Source organism: Aethalodelphis obliquidens, unplaced genomic scaffold, assembly GCF_003676395.1.
Source record: "Aethalodelphis obliquidens isolate GAN/ISIS:26980383/991018 unplaced genomic scaffold, ASM367639v1 scaffold17, whole genome shotgun sequence".
NCBI classification, from domain to species: domain Eukaryota; kingdom Metazoa; phylum Chordata; class Mammalia; order Artiodactyla; family Delphinidae; genus Aethalodelphis; species Aethalodelphis obliquidens.
The window spans coordinates 17550661-17573650 of NW_020837961.1; the positions used below are offsets into that span (position 1 = coordinate 17550661).

At 36.9% G+C, this 22990-nt stretch overlaps 1 protein-coding gene and 1 non-coding gene across 3 annotated transcripts in view; both read right to left on the reverse strand.

Moving 5' to 3' along the window:
- EMCN (endomucin) overlaps positions 1-22990 on the reverse strand; it is an 88114-nt gene that overhangs the window by 33767 nt on the left and 31357 nt on the right. For both annotated transcript variants that reach the window (XM_027117000.1, XM_027117001.1), the window contains exons 3-4: positions 21923-21994; positions 10342-10452 (exon numbers count right to left, since the gene is read on the reverse strand). In XM_027117000.1, the coding sequence (XP_026972801.1) occupies positions 10342-10452; positions 21923-21994 (183 nt within the window). The remainder of the gene's footprint in view (positions 1-10341; positions 10453-21922; positions 21995-22990) is intronic.
- LOC113626149 (U1 spliceosomal RNA) lies at positions 2169-2331 on the reverse strand. The gene has a single exon (XR_003435058.1). It is a non-coding gene; the product is annotated as a U1 spliceosomal RNA (small nuclear RNA).

Genomic DNA, 22990 nt, shown 5'->3' on the forward strand with positions numbered 1-22990 from the left:
CTGCCAGAGGATTAGAATACAAATGAAATCCAAACCTTTTGTTCCTCCTGCTTTTAATATCAGGTCATAACCTTCTTGCTGATAGACTTTACAGAGAATGAAAAATTTTTAAACTCATATCAGACAAAACCTTCTGACTATCCTTTTTTGCATTTTTTTCATCCTTCAAAAATGCATAATGAGAGAATGGACTTGGGGACACAGGGAGGGGGAATGGTAAGCTGGGACCAAGTGAGAGAGTGGCATGGACATATATACAGTACTGGTTGTAAAATAGATAGCTAATGGGAAGCAGCTGCATAGCACAGGGAGATCAGTTCAGTGCTTTGTGACCACCTAGAGGGGTGGGATAGGGAGGCTGGGAGGGAGACGCAAGAGGGAGGGGATATGGGGATATATGTATACATATAGCTGATTCACTTTGTTATACAGCAGAAACTAACTTGCCATTGTAAAGCAATTATACTCCAATAAAGATGTTTTAAAAAATGCATAATGATTTTAGAGGGACATATTACACAAAAGAAAAATAACTATGCCTTAAAGATGTAGCTGAATATTAAAAAAATAACATATAACAATTCAAAATCTGGGCTTCCCTGGTGGTGCAGTGGTTAAGAATCCGCCTGCCAATGCAGGGGACATGGGTTCAAACCCTGGTCCAGGAAGATCCCACATGCTGCAGAGTAACTAAGCCGGTGCACCACTGAGCCTGCTCTCTAGAGCCTGCGAGCCACAACTACTGAGCCTGTGTGCCACAACTACTGAAGCCCACACACCTAGAGCCGGTGCTCCGCAACAAGAGAAGCCCACTCCCAGCAACGAAGAGTAGACCCTGCTTGCTGCAAACAGAGAAAAGCCCGCACGCAGCAACAAAGACCCAAACGCGGCCAAAGAGAAAATAAATAAATTTATTTAAAAATTCAAAATCCTTTTACTGAATCTTAATAGGTCCAGAATTTTATATATGAATGAATATGTTATTATTCGGAGGACAAAATTCTGTAAATCTTAAATATTTAATCAATACTGGAATATATATAGCTTTTTATCCTAAAATAAAGGATGTATTATTCTGAAGATAATAAAGTGTTTTCATATGGCATACTATTTTCAAATTTGGATTCAGTTCTGTGGATATAAAATCTTAATAGAGAGGAATGCTATGGAATATGGCTAAAGTATTATTCTTGTTTTTTTTTTATTTATAAATTTCATAATGCAAATGTGTTTTTAAGAAAAGGAAGTAGGTGAAGTCAAATAGCAAATAAGTGTGTAACCTAGTCTCAAGCTTAGATGTTTAGTAAAAACCAAATCCTTAATCAGGGTGGCTGGCAACTTAAAATTTCTTGGTTGAGTTTGTCTCTAATATGAAACTGAAGTCTTATGAAATGCAAATGAACGTTGAAATGCTAAACTTTAATCCACAATTTAATCCAAAGCTAAACTTTGCTTAAACTATCAGCTTTTAAAACAGAAATAATAAGCAATACTACAACAAGTAACTTTGCTAAATATTCTTATCTTATGAAGGCCATTATATTTACAGCTATATATAGCTGTATATAATTACACACAGAACATGATTTATCATTAACAGGCCCAGGAGAAAAAATATATACAGCCATTCCCATACATAATTCTTTTCTGATTTGCTTAAAAATAATTTACTAGGACCAATTCAGATCTTCCTTCTCATTTCCACGCCGCCCTTCCAAACAAAGTATTGACTGAGCCACTGTACATGAGATGAGTTCTGGTTTGGCTAATCTGTGACTTGTGACTAAGACCTTGTTATCCTGAGTATTCCTCCTTTATCAGCCCACATGAAATGATACAAACTTATTAAATATCATGTAAGAAACATTGTAATTAAGTTCCCAAATAAATGTCATAGATAAATGGTGACATTCACAAGAGAACTAATGAGGATAGGTGATCAGATAAATTAGTGTTTTCCAAAGCATGAGATGCATAGCATTGTAAGAGAGATTCTATGAGGCAGTACTGGAAAGTGACATTAAATAAGATTGAAACACTAAATGAGAAAGTTATTTTCTTTTCAGCTTTTTTGTTTGTTTCAATGACGAAGTTTCAAAATTTCAATTTGATGCAAATATGTCATTAATATGTAGCATGTGCTTATATCATTTTTTTTTCACCCCACAGCGGGAAGAATGCAGTCCCCAACAATCACAAATTATTCAGTGGAGTTTTCCACATTTGGAAAAATCACAGGGGTCAGCACAGCACATCCAGAGTGCTATGGATAAGCCTCGACGGGGGAAAACCACCTTCATGATCCTGGTATCTCCCCTTCCAGGTAAGGATTTGATTTATTTTCTTAAACAAGGACAAGCAAGCCTCAAACTCAGAGCCTTTGGCAAAAGCAACAAAATCTAACTAGAATTTTGTTTTATTTTGCTTATATCATAGTGACTTTCTAGCTTCTGTTTATGCCAAGTCAAACTGGTTTTTCATTTATGATGGTTTACTTTTCAAACAAATTTAAGAATAAAAAGTGCATCAATTGAAAGAAAGTACTAAATAATAGTGCAGATGGTACGCATATCTGGCAACACTCATTAAGTTGTGGGAAGTATTGAGGTAGCATCTTGCAGAGGCTCTTGATAGTTGTGTAGCATTTGAATAAGCAAGTGAAGGAAGGACAAGGGGATGAAAGAAGGACCATACAGATGAGGAGGGCAGCATGAACAAATACCACAGTCGGGAATAAATCTGGTGACAGCAAGAGAACCACCCTGGTGAGAATCACAGGTTTATATTCAACCAGCCTATCAGTCCGTCAGTCTCTCATATTGATTGAACTTCTACTTGTCAAGCATATGATGCACCCAATTAAAAGCTAGTTGTTGTCTCATTCCTTTAGCTACCTTGTGTGAAACAGTTGTAATGAGAACAAGTGTGGTATAGTGACTTTTATGGGATTTGAGGCGAGAAAAACAGGGTCTGAATTTCATCTTTTAATTTAACCTTGGCCAAGTCATTTAGTCTTTCTGAACCTGCTTCCTTATTTGTGAAACTGGTATCATAAATACCAACTTTGCCTGGCTTTTATAAGGATTATCATTAATAAAAGAATAGCTAAAATGTATTATTTACTTTCCAGACACTGTTTTAAGCTTTATATAATTTTACCTCTTTTAATCTTCACATGAATCCTGTAAGGGTGTAGTCTTATTACAACCACTTTACAGATGAGGAAACTGAGAAGTTAAGGAGCTTACCAAAGGCCACAGTCCAAATAAATGGTTGTGCTATTATTGTAACCTAAGCTATCTGATTTCAGAATCATTGTTTGTAACCCATAAGCTAACTTCCTCTTGGCATGATTGTAGATCCCTTTTTTTTTTATTTTAAGAAGGTTGTGGTGCCTTGGAAAGCACAGGCTTGGGCAGAGGCCATCCTCATGTTCAACCAGTAGTATATCTGAAGAGGCTACTTGATTACTACACTTATATGTGATTTTTGTGTTAAACAAACTCCATACTAAACTAGGATAAATTATGCAAAAAGGAAACATATACGATAAACTATTTGTTACATATAAATGTTATTAACTCTGACTAAATAACCTACTGATTACTTAGAAATGTTACTCGTTTTTACTTAACAAAAGTCAGATTTTTCCCTTCAGACTTCCAGTCTGTAATATTGTATATGCTGTGGTAGCAGAAGCTCTAAGTGGCAAAAGCCTGAGAAGTATTTTTATCCACGCACTTGCCTTAGTAGAGTTATGTCCTGACATTCGCCCATCTCAATTTGTCTTCTACCTATAACCTTATTCCACATTCTCTCCTCAGCTGAGATAAAATCCACCAAAGGGAGAAAGAGCAATGGTCTCTCCTTCCCTGTCAATCTCTTACAGTGTGAACTGTACCTGCTTTCAGATCTGGTTATAGATATCTGAATGACTCTAAGTTTCCAGCAAGAAAAGCATCTATTTTGCTTTCTCCCCTCCATCCTCCTTCTACTTTTCTCTTCTCTCTTCAGAAACCATCAGGTATGCAAAGGAAATGAAAAGAGTCAGAGAGGGTGCCGCATTTTTAAGCCACTGGCAGAAACAGGGTACTCAGGAAGAGAAGATTTGTAATTTTACAACAGAGTTTTACGTCCAATTTTCCCACAGTTTAGATACTGGAGGATGGGGACTCCTGTGATTGACATTTCTTTGAATCACTCCTCAGTGCCCAGTGAGGTAGCCCTACCAATGGACAGTGACAAACGCATGGATGCTGAAATCTAGGCGTAACAAGGGTAAATTCAGGACATGGTCTGGAGTAGGTTAAATGGTGACATCCCCCTCCCCCTGACTTCCTTGGAAAGATATGTGTACCTAGAACCGGTGAATACAGCCTTATTAGAAAAAGGATCTTTGCCAGTGTAATTATGGATCTTGAGATGAAATCATTCCAGATTGGGGTGGGCCCAAAATCCCAAGAAATTGTCTCTATGAAAAAAGAAGACACAGACAGAAGAGGAGACACAGAAGGGAAGGCCATATGTAGACACACAGGGAAAAAGACAATGTGAAGACAGAGGCAGAGATTAGAGTGATGTATCTCTAAGCCAAGGAATGCAGAGAATTACTGGCAATTTCCAGAAGCTAGGGGGCATGTCAGGTCACCGATGCGCTCCAAAAGATTTTTAGTGAATAAATTAATTTACTAATTAATCCAAAGGGCCTGCGTTTCTTTATAAAGTCAGGTCACTGAATTAATGAGGATTTCTATCTTAAAAATCCTGGTAGTCTAGAAATTTGTCTTCTACAGGCAGAATAAAAGAATAAAACAGGAGAAATACACACAACTTTAAGAGAATGGGAAACGATTAGAAATGTTTGGAGAACATGCTTTTTTGATCTACATTCCACCTTTCTAGGGGGTAAAGCAACAGACCTCAATAGCTCTTCTCTACTCTAAAACAAGCCTGCATTTGAGATAATGTACCCACAGTGCCTTTATCTGAGAGTCACTCTGCGAGGACCCATTGCCCATATGTTTAAGAGGTGTTCAACCTTCCCGTGCCTATAGATTGTTTTGTTCTTCTGTTTCTCTGTCTTGGTTCCACTAATTTTGAATGCTTGTGTGTGTGAGGGGTGGAGATGGAAAGGGAGCATTGCCCTGCTAACCAGGAATCTGGGCAGACTCCTGGTCTCGTCAGGCGCCGATGGAAATGTGTGCAAACTCATTATATCAAGTGGAGTCCATGCTTAGCAGGAAGCACCTTGAGGAATGAGAGAGATCTAGGGAGGATGGCTGCCCAAAGAATGAGTTTTATAACAAAATTTCTAAAGGACTTAGCATAGAACTGGTTAATCAAATGGCAAATGCAACGGGAAGCAGTAAGTACCCTTCTTTCATTACCTTGCTTTCCAGGGTGTTTCATTTTTCAAGAAATGATTTTGTGGGTGTATTTTTTAAACTACTTGGAAGAAAGCCACTTCAGACTGTGTTTAGAAGCTAAGTAAATACAGGCGTCTCCAGAACTGAGATGCAGAGGGCATTTTATTGCATGAATCAAGGCAGAATTAGGAACCTCAAGTGACCCATGGGATTGACCACAGACTTCTAAGTGCTAATTTTAATAAACCATGGTTCTTGAATGACATTTTCCACATCAGGCACTGCCTGGGTGGGTGTCAGGGCAAAGTACAAATTATTTGAGTTTAATCCTCAACTGCTACACATTTTGCAGATGTGTATTCACTTTTATTCTTGTTTGTCTTGGGTGCAGTCATATTATGAGATGGATGAGGTTTTGGTTTGCCAAAGGTACTTTTTAGACATATATTGCCTACAAAATAGGTTCTACTCATCAGAGCCCAAAACACTACCACAAAAAAATGTTCTTCTTATGAAGGAAAAATTACCCTCTTCTTTAAGTTCCTTTATGTGGTGACTAATTAAATAGAATGATTAGTTTACAATTATGGTGTGAAATTCAACTTTTTCTAGATAACCTTTTTTATGTCGTGCCTAAGATGATTACAATAAAAAAGGGGGGAAATGGAGGTTCTCGATGTGTTTGTAGACAACATTGGGCCTTGGGCGTCCACAGTCCCCACTTGCTGTGTCATTCTACCCTAGAGGTCTCCCAAGAAGAGACTTGGAGACTGTGAGTCACCTGTAGCTGCTTTTTCTTAAGGACTACGTGTTTGCCAACAGTACATCCTGTATTTATAATGAACGGGATCTGATAAGGCTCTTACAGAAGATTGCTAGCTTTTCTACTCAGGATAGTTTGACTAAAAGTACAGATTACTTCCAGTCACAGAGGCCAGAGTAAGGGAAGTCCTTGTTGTGAAGATACATGTGGACTGGAACTGGAAAACTGTCAGGAATCAGGGGATCTCTCAGAACTGCTACTCTCTGTGTCTCGCCTGAACAACTTAATCTTGCTCGTGGGGTCTCTATTTCCGCACATAGTCTCTCTCCATTCTTCTTCTACCAACTCTGCTTACTCATAATACCTGCTTCCTTATGCCGCAGGCATACACACCAATCACCGTGGCTGTCTCAGACTCACTCTACTAAAACCTTGCTACTACAGTTCCTCTGACTTTTTGGTTTCTTTGGGTTTTCTAGTTCTGATTACCCAGAAGGGAATTTTATTGGCCTAGATTAACATTCTCTTTCTTTTTGTTTTTAAACAAATCTTTATTTGGAAACTCACCACTTAATGCACTCATTTTAAGTACACAACCCAATAATATTTAGTAAATGTGTAGAGTTGTGTGACCATCACTGTACTACAGTTTTAGAACCTTTTCTTCAACACAAAAAACTTCCTTGGGTCTTTCTGCAGTCAATCCCCAGGCCCATCTCCAGGTGTAGACAGCCACTTATCTGCTTTCTGTCCCTATAAAAATATCCTTTCTGGATATTTCACAGAAACGGAATCATATACGTTGTATTTTGAGAAAGACTTCTTTCACTGTATGATGTTTTTCAGATTCATGCTATTACAGAATGTATCAGGATTTTGTTCCTTTAAATTGCTGAATAGTGTTCTATTATATGGATATCCCATGTTTTGGAATATTACAGATGAATTCCAAATGGAAAATCAAATGAGATATTCTATTTCGCCACTTAATGGACATTTGGATTATTTTCAGTGTTTGACCATTATGAATCATGCTATTCTTAACACATTAATCACACCCTGTTTTGATTACTATAGCTTTAGAGTAAATTTTGAAATTGGCTGTGTTCGAGTCTTCCAATCTTGTTGTTCTTTTTCAAAAGTGTTTTGACTATTCAAGGTCCTTTTCATTTCCATATATATTTTAGGATTGATTTATCAATTTCTATGCAAAAAACCTGCTGGTATTCTAATAGGGATTGCACTGACTAATTTATCAATTATTGATCAACTTGGAAGCAACCGCCGTCTTAAAATATCAAGTCTTCCAATCCATAAACATGTAATGTTTGTTTGTTTATTTATTTATTTATTCTTTGCAATGTTAAATATGTATTTGAATTTTAATCGTGAGGTTATGCTGATGCCTTTGGTTTCAATGATAATGCAGTGTTTTTTTTCCTTCCCCCATTCTGTATTTTATCTCCCCTTTTCACATTGAGAACACATCTATATGTTTTTTCAATCTTGTAGTACCAAGTATTTAGATTCGCTATATTCATTTCAATAAAACAAACTCATCAAGTGAATTTCAGGATTTCTCTGCAGTGTTTTCCTTTTCTCTCCCCCTCTTTACCTGTTCTACTGAGGAGGGTATGCAGCTAAGACTATGTTGTTTAAAGTACTTGGATTCTTTTTGTGTGCTTTTTTAACAATTTTATATATGGTTAGGTAAAGTATTTCTGTTTGCATTTAATTTTTTCTATTTCTGTCTTTGTTGATGGTTATATACTTAGAAACAAATATATTTGTTACGAAAATTGACGGTAGGTTATTACAGTATAAAACCTAAGGAAGCAAATGTTCAAAACATTCATCATTGGCTTTAAAAAAATTTTAAACATACAGAAGCAACACACTCACATTCTACTTTTCTTTCCCCCGCGATTCCATCTTTCTTGTGAACCCCTGAAATGGCTTTGTGTGGCTGAAGTCAGAATCAAAATGATGTCATTTTTGCATCTCACTAGCACTTTCCCACCGGCAGTAATGTTTTAAAATCTGATTTCTTTGCTCAAGTATCAGATGTAATTGTACTAATGAAAAATTTTCTTTTTTGATCCTTAGTGGGCTTGTCTGAATTACTAAAACTAACAAGTGGTCTTTTCACATAATACTAAAATAAATGTATTATTTAATTGTGTGTGCATTACATTAAAAATGCATATATTGCCTTTTGCTCCCTGCTCTGCTGTGTCTGGCCTGCTGGCTCACACCTGCCACATCTCCCATATGTGCTCTGATACCAGGCTCCACAATGTGAATGTCCAGAGCATGTGATCAGAATAGGCTCAGCTCTGCTTTGGCTTTGGGGGTCCCTTAGTTCTTTTGCTCCTCTTGCCTGGAAACTGACCCCATGATGTGTCCTTTTTAGAGTCCCAGACACCCACTAGAGCCCCTCCAGCTGATGTGCCAGGTACCACTGACTAGTCTTACTTAGTTCAATTATACTCATATGACTATCTGCCTTAAGACAAAAAACTCAGGGAGGTGGCAGTGTGCAATAAAGAAGAGAACACAGGGCAAGGAATCAGATATGCCCAGTTGTTAATTCTGGTACTCACTAGCCCTACTGATGGGGACAAATCTTTCTTGATAATTCACTCCATTACCTCATTAGATCACTGGCTTATGATAAAAGGATATAACTCAGGGACAGCCAGATGGAAGAGATGCACAGGACAAGGTATGGAGAAAGGATGTGGAGCTTCCATGTCCTCTCCTAGTGCACCACTCTCCTCAAATCTTCACATGTTCACCAAATCAGAAATTTCCATTTATATATTTAATTTCTCACAGAAGTGTTTTATAGTTCAGTGTACAAATCTTGCATTTCTATCGTTAAATTTACTCTTAAATACTTTATTCTTTCTGATGCTATTATGAATGGAATTGTTTCCTTATTTTTTGGATTGCCATTGCTAACATAAAGAAATATGATTTATTTGTGCATATCTTGGATCCTCTGGTATAGAATACTCTTTATTAGTTCTAGTAGCTTTACTGTGAAATCTTTGGGTTTTCTACATAGATAATGATGCAGTCTACTGAGAGAAACACATTTATTTCCTCCTTTCCAATCTGGATGAATGATTCTATCTGTCCCTTTCTATCTATCTATCTATCTATCTATCTATCTACCTATCTACCTATCTATCAGCTTATTGCACTGTCTAGAACCTCTAGTTATAATTTTGAATAGAATTGGGGAGAGTGGAATCTTTGTTTTGTTCCAGATCTTAAGAGTAAAGTATTAAGTCTTTCGCTATTAAGTATGATGTTTGCTGTATATTTTTCACAGATATCCTTTACCAGTTTGAGGAAGTTCCATTTTATTTATATTTAATTGAGTTTTAATTATGAGTGGGTGTTATATTTTGTCAAATACTTTTTCTGCATTTACTGAGTCTACTAATATGGTGTATTACATTACTTGATTTTCATATGTTAAACCAACCTTGCATTCCTGGATAAATTCCATTTGTTCATTCTTTATATCACTTTTCATATGTTGCAGATTTTTTTGTAATATTTTATTAAGGATATTTGTATCTGTGTTCATGATGGATATTGGTCTGTAGCTTTCTTTATTTGTGTTTTCTTTTCATTCTTTTCTATCTTTGGTGTTAGGGTAATACTGGTCTCAGATAATTATCTGTGCGATGTTTCCTCTACATCATAAAAGAGTTTGAGAAGAATTAGTATTACTTCTTTTGTGAATATTTTGATAGAATCCACACTTGATGCCATCCTGCTTGGAGTTTTCTCCATGGGCCCATTTTAAATTTCTAATGCAGAATCTTAAATTGCTTTAGGTCTTTTCAGTCTTCCTATCTTCTTGAGGCAGTTTTAGCAATTTGTTTCTAAGAATTTTTCCATTTCATCAGAGTTGTCTAATTTTTTGGCCAAGCTCACCTTTTTGTGCCAGGTGATATCATAGATTATTGCTCAGGCTTGGACTGATCCTCCTTGGCATCCACTCATTTGTGGCTATGGAGGGATAGAGTATCACTGTACAAAGCAAAGTCGCTAAATGGTTGTCCCATTTGGTAGAGACTAGGAGAGAATATGAGTAAGGCATTGTTCTTTGGTAGCTGTGGGCTGGAAAACATTCTGAGTTTAGTTCTATCCAATATACTAGTTTAACATTTCAGCACAAATTCTTGTACTTACTCTTGGATTGGGGACTTTGTAATGTTGAAGTAGCATTTGGAAGTGGAAGATTTATCACTGTTGTTCTTGTAGTGATGAACGCAGTCTTCGTGACACCTTTGGCTGTAGATCCTAATTATGTAAAAAAGAATGAGTAGCCATCAGGGGTGTAAACAATCACTAGATCATATCATTAATATTAATATAAACATCCAGTTACAACTTGAAGATTAGTTACTTAAAGTCTTCTGATCAAGATATAGAAATCCAGTGTTTTGATGTCTGTATTTTGGTGAGTCAGTTAATTACATTTTTAAAAGTGGAGGGACATTAGACTCTCCTACATGTCTGATATAGGTTATTTCACTTGATCATAACAGTAATTCTTTGAATTAAGTAGTAATTATGATCATAATTTTACGTATGATTCTGAAAAGTTATATAATTTTCCCACAGTCACAGAGAGCCAAACGTTTCTGATGTAAAACTTAGTTGCTCAGCTACCCTAGAAAGGGGGTGGTAAGGCAGCAGTAGTAGTTGAAAGTGGTAGTATGATTCCCATGCTGTCTAGGAGAGAATTTTCAGGTAGGTGGAATAGCAGGGAGGAGAGAGATAACAAGAAGTAAACAGAATAAACTTTTAATTATATTTAGTTCATTTTGGGGGGGCAAAAAGGAAATTCAGCAACAAAGAAAAAATAAGCTGAGTTTTCAAAAATAGCATTGGAATAAGATTACTTTAAATAGTCTATATTTGCACAAATATTATAAAACAAAATGATTGATGACCTTCAGTCTTTTCAAAGTCTAGCATGGGGAACATTGAGTTAGTAAAGAAAAGATAGGCATGCTGGTTAGTGCACGCTTAGTGTTAGCTAGATATGATGTTGGCTGGAGATGCGGGGAAGACAGTTTAATAGACTCCTCCCACAAAGAGGTCTGGAAGCCTGAACTGCTGGTGCCTTCCAGAAGTGCCAATCAGCTTTCATTCTATGGCAATAAGCATCTATAGTGCAATGCAAATTCTTAGTGCACTTGAGAGATTCATGCTGGAGAAGTTTATAGTTTGCAGGAAGACCTCATAGACAGTGGGTAAATATGTCTTCAGGCAAAAAGGCTTTAGAAATTGATATGCTAAAGAAAGTGAATAAATTTGAATAGAGGCTATAGGATTAACACTGCATATGAGAAAGAATGAGTGAAAATGGTCACCAACTTCAGAGGAATCTTGATTAAATTGAGAGGGAAATACTTGAGGAAGAAAAGAAATGTCTTATTATGTAAGGAAAGCAGAAATTGATCTTTGTAATAGTATGGAAGTGGGAAAGTTACAGAAACTCAACACTTGAGGATGAAGGAACGTGGGGATAAAGATCTTGCTTCTCACTGGAACTCCAAGAACATATGCTTTGAAAACATCAGAACAGGAGTTCTTCTTCAGAAATCTTCAGAGAAGAATTCTTCTGAGCTAAAATTGGAAACCATGAAAAAGCTATCCTGATGGGCTGAAGAATTCCCTTGTATAAAGCAGACTCAACAGTCTCGGTGATGGGAAAAAATAGAATGTATAGCTAAGGAAGATGCGAGGAGCTGCCACTTTACGAAAATACAAAGAGAAAAGGAGAATAATGGAGTAGCTGGGGGTACGACCCCCCAAATTTTATTTAGAGAATTGCTTATTATTAATGTGGAATATACTTCACAAATGAGAATAGAATTACAGCCCACACTCAATTCAGGACAGGTTGTCAATGACACATGTCAATTAGGCCATGGAAGGAGACAGGAATGTTTTGAAAGTGATCCAAATATTTAGAAATATTCATGGTGGACTATGAAAATAGAATAGAATGAAAGATGTATTGAATGAAAAGCGAAAAGAATGAAAAATGTGGAGACTAATGCTGCCACAGGCATAAACTTTCAAACTTTACTGATGTACTAAATATTTCAAATCCTAATCTCAGAAGAAAAGAAAATGAGTAACCTACATTTATTAAAATATGAGAATCATAGTCTTATATTAACATCTTCTTGGGAAAATGTTCCCAATTGCACTTCAGGTTCACAGGTAGTAGATTCTGGACTTCTGCCAAGAAGTGATTGACACCTCAGAGCAAAAGGAAACCAATCTCAAAGCTGTTCTTTAAACTTATACGGTTTGCTCTCTTTCAGTTTTTCTGTCTGGCCATTTTCCCCCAGAAAACACTATATATCAGCAGTGGTCTACAGGTGTGACTCACACTGTTAAGTCTAGGTAATAATACATGTATTAGGTTTGACAAACATTATTTTGCTTGAGCAATACTAATTTAAATCACAGCATCAAGATAATAGTGGCTTTACCTTTAGGACTTGTGTTTTTGAAATTTATGTTCTTTTAAGTCTTAGAATTTGATACAGGTGGAATGTATGAAAGACAAAATATGAGGAATTTTTAAACCATATTGAACTTGAAATAAAGAATCAAACACAAGAGATGCTTGAGAAAGTCTCATCGATACCACAGTGTAAATGCAGAGAAGAGACTTTGACTCCAACCAGAGCCCTAAGTTAGAACCATTGGCTAGAACTAAGCAGAATGAGGAATATGGGCTGTTTTATAATTTGTCTTGGTATTATCAATGTGAGATTCATGTTGTATGTTTTGGGAGGTTAAATTTTTGGAAGTAAGCAACAAATGTGAACTTTAATTATATTAGGAATTTAAGGTGTGTTTACAACGGACTGACTTGGAAGGGAGGATTTATGGAGTTAAATTGCGAAGCAAAGGGGATTAAGCAGCTTTATTCCTTTGAAATTACATAATTTGACTTACAGTATTGTTTTGTCCAATATGCGTAACAAAAGCTTCTTGTGTGGTCACTTTGTCTTCAGAAATAGAATATGGGATAAGTGACTTTTTGATGAAATCAACATTTACTAAAACATATGCTATAGAATACTAGTACTTTGGTATGTTACTTTGTTTATGTTAAAAAACACTTTGATAGTCAAATTATTTGGAGCCGCATAGTTTCTGAAAAAACATCAGATGAATGTCTTTGTGTTAGGATTACTGAGAATTGTTACAGATGTTATTGTGCCTTGTAAAACCCTCTGAGGGTAGTATTTTCTAAAACAATTGCCCAAGTAGCTCCGTTTTCAGGCATCATTTTATGAGCTAGTGCTTCATAGAAATTATGTACCCATAGCAATGAGGGTAGTCTGGGGTAAAATTATTTAATATCCTGATTCATTTAAGTGACTTCTGAGGTAATATTAAAGAGCCCATAGAAAGACTGTGAAGGGCCGAAATGTTTATACCAATGATGCTAGGAAGATGTGTCAAAGCAGTGGCAAAGAACGGAAAAGAAGCTGCTTGAGGTTTTGCTCAGATTCTTCTGAACGCCTCCATTGGAGTGAAAAGCAATACCTCAGAATGTAAATAAGTTAAAATGCTAAACCCAAGGGAAAAAGATGTGAAGGAATGTTGGCCAAATACCTGAACAATTCAAAGAGAACGTAAGACGTCGTTCTCTCCAGTACTCACTCCTGAGGAAGAGGAGCTCAGATCATGCAACCAGACTATCCCGGTGTCCCCAGAGATTCTGGAGAAGCACAAAATGGTGCTGGTGAAGGAATGTACGTAAAGTAGGACTATAGCTTTCAGTGGGAGACAAGAAGAGGGGAAAGTTTTATTTCTATATAGATTAAATTTCCTTTTTCTTTTCCATATTATTTAGAGGGTAGATTAAGGTAGGCATTACGGGTCCCTTGGAATTGGGTGTTTAGCAATATCCTACCTCTTGCAAAACCATCAAGTACCGTGTAGTATGACCCCAGGAAAGTAGGCCCCAGCAGACTGCTGAGAGCTCCCTGCTGTTTAGGCCTGGCCTAATAAGCTGTTTAGGTGTCTCCAGATTTATCAATTCTCTAACCCAATTTACCAAGGTAAGCTCATATAGGAACTTGGGACTGATCCTAGGTCATGAATAAACTTATATCTGTACTTAGAGTGGCTTTTTGCATTATATATCCCCCAAATCAAGTGGGTTGAGGTATTGGGTGCCCTCGGAGCAATGTAGTAATGTTTTAATCCCTTCGTTCTTTCTTAGAGACTTCACTAACAAATAGATGTTGACTTTCTATTTCCTTAAGATCTATTTTAACAGTGTTTCTTGGAGCCAGAGCAAATATTGGTAGGAGCTTCTTCTTTATTTTCTCATATCAATTGATCCTATTTACCCATAAATTCTTACATAGGAAAAATCAGCAACAGTGCTTATGGGGACATTAAAAGCTTCTCAAACATTTGAGCTGCCCCTTTGGAAAAACTGTAATTAACCATTACAGATGAGGTTATTCCCAGCTTAGATGGAGGGTGCAAAAGAATTGCTTTGTTTGTTTTCCGGTTGTAGAACACATTCATTACTTATTTTACTATGAATAGAATTTAACTAAACAGAATAATGACTTATTTCAGTAAAATTTAACTGTACTACTAAAGTCCTAAGGGTCCAGTAGGGAAGCCTCACAGGCTTGGTGGTAAGAGAGAGAAATGGCTGGCAGTCCACCCTGCACATACCACCACACTGCTTCAAACTGGGCGGTTCAACTTCTGTTTGTCTGATATATTCACATTTTGGACTTTTGCAAAAGATTTTATGAGAAACGTTTCTGCTAATTACAAACAATTTTAGACAACAACTAATTGCATTACTTATGAGGGTCCTAAAATCAGACATTGTCTGACCACACTGAAAGTAAGATGAACAACACAGTAGGCAGAAATAACAAGATCTTGTGTTATTGTGAAATTCATGTGCTAATAATGTTTCTATACTATGCTCAAGAATATCACCTTTCACTTGGACTTATTTACTCTTTTTAAAACACAATGCTAACAAGTTGGTTGTGTGTGTTTATGTATGTGTGTATGTGTTTTCCACTTAAAGGAGCAACCTAAAAGAAATAACCATTCATAGCAGGCTGGCAATCTCACCCAAAATATAGCCTAAAAGCAGGGAAAGAACCAGAACATGAACCAAAAAGGGAAAAGAAAGGCAAAAAGTTACAGAGTTCTGTGACTATTTTGTGTAGGAAAGAAAAGTGCTATATAAGCACTGTTAAAACCTGAGGGGCTCACTATTAAATAGTGAAGTCTAAATAGTTGAGATTAAAATAGTAATACTCATTAAGTAATAGTTAATTGTGAATTAGTTCAATAGAGAGAAAAATTTAAAATTAAAGAGCCAACTTTCAAATTCCAAATTGTTATTATGAATTTTGTGCTTTTTTGTTAAGTCATGTAAGCTCTCTGAAACTCAGTTTTTCGGTTTTTAAACAATTTTAAAATAATCTTTAAAAAATGATAATATATCCTGAGGTGTGGGCAAGATGATGGGGTAGGAAGACGCTGAGCTAACTCTGCCCCCAGGTACAGCAAAATTACAACTATTTACAGGAAAACTGTCTATGAAAGTCACCTGAAGACTAGCAGAAAAGATTTTCCACAACTAAAGATACAAAGAAGGAACCACAACAGGACAGGTAGGAGGGGTAGAGATGCAGTATAGTGAAGACCCACACCCACAGATAGGTGACACACAAACGGGAGGATTATCACAATTCCAGAGGCTCTCCCCAAGGAGCGAGGGGTCTGAATTCTACATTGGGACCCGCTACCTGCATGTCCTACACTCCCAGGAAAATGAGTGCCCAGAACACCTGGCTTGGAAGGCCTGCAGGGCTTGTGTAATGGGAGAGCCAGAGGGCTATAGGAAACAGAGACCCCACTCTTAAAGGGCTCACACAAAGTTTCACATGCTCCGAGTTCCAGTACAGAGGCAGTAATTTGAAAGGAGCCTGAGTCAGATTCATTTGCTGATCTTGGAGAGCCCCACAGAGAGAGAGGAAGCAACGTGGATTCCCCTTGGGAACATAGATGCTGGCAGCAAACATTCTGGGGAGCTTGTTCTACCATGAGGATGCTGGCGATGACAAGCACAATTTTGGAAACCTCCCTCCAGCCTTGAAGCGCCAGAGACTTACCCACCCACCAGCAGGCAGGCACCAGTCCCTAGAGATCTGGGGCTCTGCAACCAGCTGCTCCGGGTCCCAACCCCACCTGCCAACAGGCTGTCACCAGCCCTAGGACTCCCCAGGTTGCACAGCAGCCACACTGGGACCTGGTCCTATCTACCAGCAGGAAGGCACCAGCTCCAGGACCTGCTGGGTGACACAACCAGCCATGCCAGATCCTGGCCCTACCTACCCGTGGGCTGGCAGTCACCATATGAGTCACAGCTTGGCAGCCAACTGGCCTGGGGCCAGCCCTGCCTACCAGTGTGCCCACAGGAGTTGGTTCCACCACAACAGAAGGGCCCACACAGTCACCACAGGGGGCACCCCTAGAGCATACAGCTCTGGTGACCAGAAAGATGTGGGCTGCTGAGCCCCATAGGATGTCTCCTACATAAGGCCACTTCTCAAAGACTGGAAAACATAACCAACCTACCTAAGACATAGAAATAAATGTATAGAGACAGGCAAAATGAAGAGACAAAAGAATATGTTCCAAATGAAGGAACAAGACAAAACCCAAGAAGAAGAACTAAGTGAAGTGGAGATAAGTAATCTACATGATAAAGAGGTCAAGGTAATGATCATGAAAATGCTCAGTGAACTTGGGAGAAGAATGAATGATCACGTTGAGAAGTTAATAAAGAGTTAGAAAATATAAAAAGAATCAAATGGAGCTGAAGAATACAATAACTGAAATAAAAAATACAGTAGAAGGAATCAACAGGAGATTAGATGATACAGAGGAACGATCAGTGAACTGGAGACTGAGGAGTCTCAGTCTCCAAGCTGAACAAAAAAGAAAAAAAGAATTTTAAAAGATGGGGACAGTTTAAGAGACCTCTGGGATAAGATCAAGCACTAACATTCACATTATAAGGGGGATCCTAGAAGGAGAAGAAAGAGAGAAAGAAGCAGAGAACATATTTGAAGAAATAATAGCTGAAAACTCCCCTAAGCTGGGAAAGGAAACATGCGTCTATTTCTGGAAAGTACAGAGAGTTCCAGACAAGATGAACCTAAAGTGGTTTACAGCAAGAAACATAATTAAAATGACAAATATTAAAGATAAGAAGAGAATCTTAAAAGCACCAAGAGAAAAGCAACTAGTTACATACAAGAGAACTCCCATAAGACTATGAGCTGCATTTTCAGCAGAATCTTTGTAAGCCGGAAGGGAGTGGCATGATATATTCAAGGTAATGAGAGGAAAAAACCTACAACCAAGAATAATCTAACTGGAAAACATATCATTCAGATTTGAAGAAGAGATAAAGAGTTTTACAGGCAAGCAAAGGCTAAAAGAGTTCAGCACCACTAAACCAGCTCTACAAGATATGTTAAAGGGACTTCCCTAAGTGAAGTAGAAAAGACCACAACTACAAATATGAAAATTATGAAAGTAGAGATCTCATTGGTAAAAGCAAACATACAGTAAATATAGTAGATCAACCACATAAAGCTAGTAGGAAAGTTAAAAGACAAGGCAGTAAAATCATCTAGATCAACAATAAGTATTTAAGGGATACCTAAAACAAAAAGATGTAAAAGTTGATGTCAAAAACATTAAACATATATATAGAGAGAGAAAGAGAGAGAGAATTATGTATAAATCTCATGATAATCACAAACCAAAAATCTATAACAGAGACACACAAAAAAGAGAAAGAAATCCAAACATAACACTAAAGATTGTCATCAAATCATAAGGGAATAGAGCAAAAGAAGAAAGGAACAGAAAAGAAGTACAAAACAACCAGAAAACAATTAACAAAATGAAAATAAATACATACCTATCAATAATTACCTTAAATGTAAGTGAATTAACTGTTCCAGTCAAAAGACATAGAGTGGCTGAACGGATTAAAAAAACAAAACAAAACGAAAAACAAGACCCATATATACACTGCCTACAGGAGACTCACTTCAGATCTAAAGACACACATAGACTGAATGTGAGAGGATGGAAAAAGGTATTCCATGCAAATGAAAATGAAAAGAAAGCTGGGGTAGCAGTACTCATAACAGACAATTTAGACTTTTTTTTTAAATTTATTTTTAAAAAACCACTTTATTGGGGTATGATTGCTCAAAGTGCATTAAACACTTCATACCTTAGACACATTTTTATGATGGTATATTTTAGAGCTACTTACTTCTTTTTAAATCCATGTATTATAATTTATTTAACCAAACCCCTGTAGGTGGGCTGTTGAGCTTAATTGAATTAACAAACAAATCAAGCTGAGCAATGTGCAATATTGCCCATTCAGGCTGGAGTTGCAAAATCGAAATATTTTCCTCCCTTTCATCTAAGTCTACACAGCTCTGGTCCCCACATTTTAGCAATTGAAAAAGTAATTAATTCTGACTGTTGGTCAGAAAAATGCACGGTCCAGAGCATGCTAGGAAGTCAGGCAGAGGGCAGCTTGCCAGGACCCAGCCCTTCCAGTGGGAGTAGCATTCTGAACTCTTGAACGTAAACTTCTGGCAGTATTTACTCCACTTTGAGTTACTCAAAATAGACTTTAAAATAAGACTGCAACAAGAGATGAAGAAAGACATTATCTAATGGTCAAGGGATCAACCCACAAGATCAAATAATTGTAAATATACATGCATCCAACATAGCAGCACCTACATATATAAGGCAAATATTAACAAAAATAAAGGGAGAATTGACAATAACACAATAATAATAGAAGACTTTAACACCCCAGTTGCATCAACTACCAAAACTGAGTCAAGAAGAAATAGAAAATCTGAAAAGGCCTATACCAAGTAAAGAGATTGAATTAGTAATCAAAAGCTTTCCACAAAGAAAATCCCAGATTTTCACTGGTACCTTCTACCAAACGTTTAAAGAATATTTACCATCAATTGTTTACAAATTTTTCCAAAAATTAGTAGAGACGAAAACACTTCACAGTGCATCCTATGGGGCTATTATTATTAACCCGATACCAAAATCAGATGAAGACAACAGAAGAAAACTACAAACTTATATCTCTTATGAATACAGACATGAAAATTCTTAACAAAATAATTGATAACAAATCTAGCAACATATAAAAGGCATGATATACCATCACCAGGTGGGATTTACCACAGGAATGCAAGATGGGTCCCACATATGAAAATCAATGTCATATACCATATTAATAAAATAAGGGATTAAAAATCACAGAATAATCTTAATACACTAAGAACGGCATTTAACAAAATCTAACACTTTTGCATGATGAAAACACTCAGCAAACTAGTAATATAAGAGGACTTCCTCAACCTGATTAAGGGCATCTCTGAAAAACCTACAATAATATCATACTTAATGGTGACATACTGAAAGCGTTCCTCTAAGATTGGGAACAAGAAAAGGAGCCCTCTCTCACCACTTCTATTCAATATTGAACTGGAAGTTCTAGTCAGGGCAAATAGGCAAGAAAATAAAAGACATCCATATTGGAAAGGAGGAAGTAAAACTATCTCCACTTGCAGATGAATCTTATATATAGAAAATACTAAGGAATACACACACCACACACACACACACAACTTGAACCAATAAATGAGTTCAACAAGGTGGAAGGATATAATATCAGTATATGAAAATAAATTCTATTTCTATACAGTAGCAATGAACAATCCAAAAACAAAATTGAGCAAAATGATTCCATTTACAGTAGCAATAAAATGAATAAAATATTAGGAATAAATTGAACAAAAGAAGTGAATGTCTTCTGCACTGAAAACTGTAAACATTATCAAAGGATATTAAAGACCTAAATAAAGGCATCCTGTATTCATGATTTGGAAGACTTACAGCTGTGAAGATGGCAGTACTTCCCAAATTGATCTATAGATTCAATGCAATCCCTATCACAATCCCAGCTGGCTTTTTGCAGAAAGTTAGGACAAGTTTATCCTAAAATTCACATGGAAATTCAAGTGACCCAGAATAGTCAAAACAATCTAGAAAAAGAAGAAAAAGTTGGAGGATTCACATTTCCCAATTTCAAAACTTAATGCAAAGCTATGATAACCAAGACTGAATGATTCTGGCATAAGAATAGATATATACATAAATGGATTAGAATTGCAAGTCCAGGAGTAAAAACATACCTTTATGGCCAGCTGACTTCTATCAAGGGTTCTACCATAATTCAAATGGGAAAAGAATAGTCTTTTCAACAATTGGTGTTAGGACAACTGGATGACTACATGCAAAAGAATGAAGCTGGACATCTAACTCACACTATATCAAAGACTTTAAAAGCTGAAAGTATCAACTTCTTAGAAGAAAACGTTGGTCTAAATCTTTGTGATCTTGAGTTGAGCAAGTATTTCTCTGATTTGATCCACAGCATAAACTACTAAAGGAAACCAGAATATGTCACCCCCAAATATGCATCTTTGATATAAAATTATTTTAAACTGAATGCAATTAAGAAGTAGCAAATGCATAAAAATGCCTCCCTTATCTGCCTAAAGGCAGGATATAAATTTTCCTTTTACTGGAGACAGACTCATCAGTGCAGAGAAGGTACCCTTATACCTTTCTGGTGGGAATGTAATATAGTGAAGCTGCTTTGGAAATCAGTTCCTCAAAAAGTTAAACATAGAGTTACCGTGTGACTCCACAATTCCACTTCAAGGTATTCACTGTTGACCTGAAGCCAACGGACTGACAGATATTTCTCCAGCCAAGATGCACTTACTTGGGATCAGAAGAGAATTGCAATTCAGGGTCTGCAACCATGGCAAGTCATGTGTAAGTTCCCACATGGCAAGGGAAGAAGAAATTTTTATAGAGGGGAAAAGGAAGTGGGGAGGGTGATAGTAAACAAAGAGTCCCTGACTTTTCATTGATTGAGTCCTTGCCAGGGAAGAAGAGAGTCTCTGCTTCCTGTTGGGCTCTGCTATTGTCTCAGGGTGTGAGAGCTCCCTCTTCTGGCCCATCAACTCTATTTAAAATACTGAGGTTTCTGTTCATTAATTTTTGAGAATACCCAAGAGAAATGAAAACACATGGCCACACAAAAACATGCACATAATTGTTCTTAGCATCATTATTTACAATAGGCAAAAAAGTAGAAACAACCCAAATGTCCATCAACGAATAAACAGATAAACAAAATGTGGTCTGTCTACACAATGAAATATCATTCAGTAATAGAAAAAAATAAACTACAGATACATGTTATAGCATGGATGAATCTAAGAACATTATGCTAAGTGAAAGAAGCCAGACACAAAAGATCATATATCATATGATTCCATTTATATGAAATTTCTAGAATAGGTAAATTTATAGAAACAGAAAGTAGTGGTTGCCAGGGGTTAGAGGAAGGGTGGGGGAGTGATTGGTAATAGATGTAGGGTTTCTTTTGGGGGTGATGAAAATGTCCCAGATGTGTACAGAAGCTTGTGAATATGCTAAAGCCCACTTAATTGAATACTTTAAAAGGGTGACTATTATGGTATGGTATGTGATGATATACATAAAAGAAAAATGGTGGCAAAGCAGATACATTACTCACCATTAACTGCTGTGGTTACTGAAGACAGTGTTGACAGCAGAGTTGTTTCTAAGGGTTCCTTGCTGGTAGCTCCTAGATAGATGACATTATTATTAATTACAATTTCATCTCACCTGTCATGGAGTAAAGAAAAGTAAGTCAAATCTGAAGGTGAATTAAAATCCTTCTATAGGTACTGGGTAAACCTTTGTCTATCTTTATTTTTCCATTTTCCAGCTTCTTTTGTCCAAGGTGAGGAATGTAAGTACTGAATGCTTGGGTGGCCCGATAAATACACACACACACACACACACACACACACACACACACACACTTTTGTATGAGAGGTCCCAAAAGCAAATTTCTACTGCAGATTGTTACTTAGGTCTCTTTAAAAGTGAAGTATTTAAAATCATATTATTTTTCCCAGTGGGAAAAATTACCTGGTCAATAGGACCTAGGAGTAATGTGCCTTTTTTTCCCAAAGTAAGATTTCATTTTGTTGATTTAGTTGTGGCTTTGAAACTTCCAATAAACATAAATAATAAAGGAACTTGCAAACTCCTGTAATTAATTAATTTTTTTCATTTATGATACAATTCATTGATTTCCCACTCTGTACAAAGCCCTCTCCTAGGCTTCTGAGGGCAGTACCTAACCCTTAGTCACCTCTTTTTTCCCATGCCCCTCCCCCCACTCCCCGCAGCTGCCGCATGCTCCGACTGGCCCTTAGTCATCTTTTTAATCTTCGTCGTATGAAGAATAATTCCTGGCATAGAGTGAGCATGTAGTAAATGTTGTTTCAGTTAAGATGGCACTCATACAGGACAGGGGGACCAACAAAAGGATAAAGATCTGCTTTAAGTAGTGAACACAACTTACTGATTTGCTACTCATGGTAGCATTCCCTTTTCTCTTAAAACATGTTAGAATGTCCTTTTGTGATTAGGGCAAGGGTTCTATTTTTACTGTGTGACATTCATAAAATCTTGGTTCTTATATATACACATGCTGTGTTTGGGGGAGGAGATATTTGGCTCTGCACAGTTTACCTAGTACTTTATTTTTTTATATCTTTATTGGAGTATA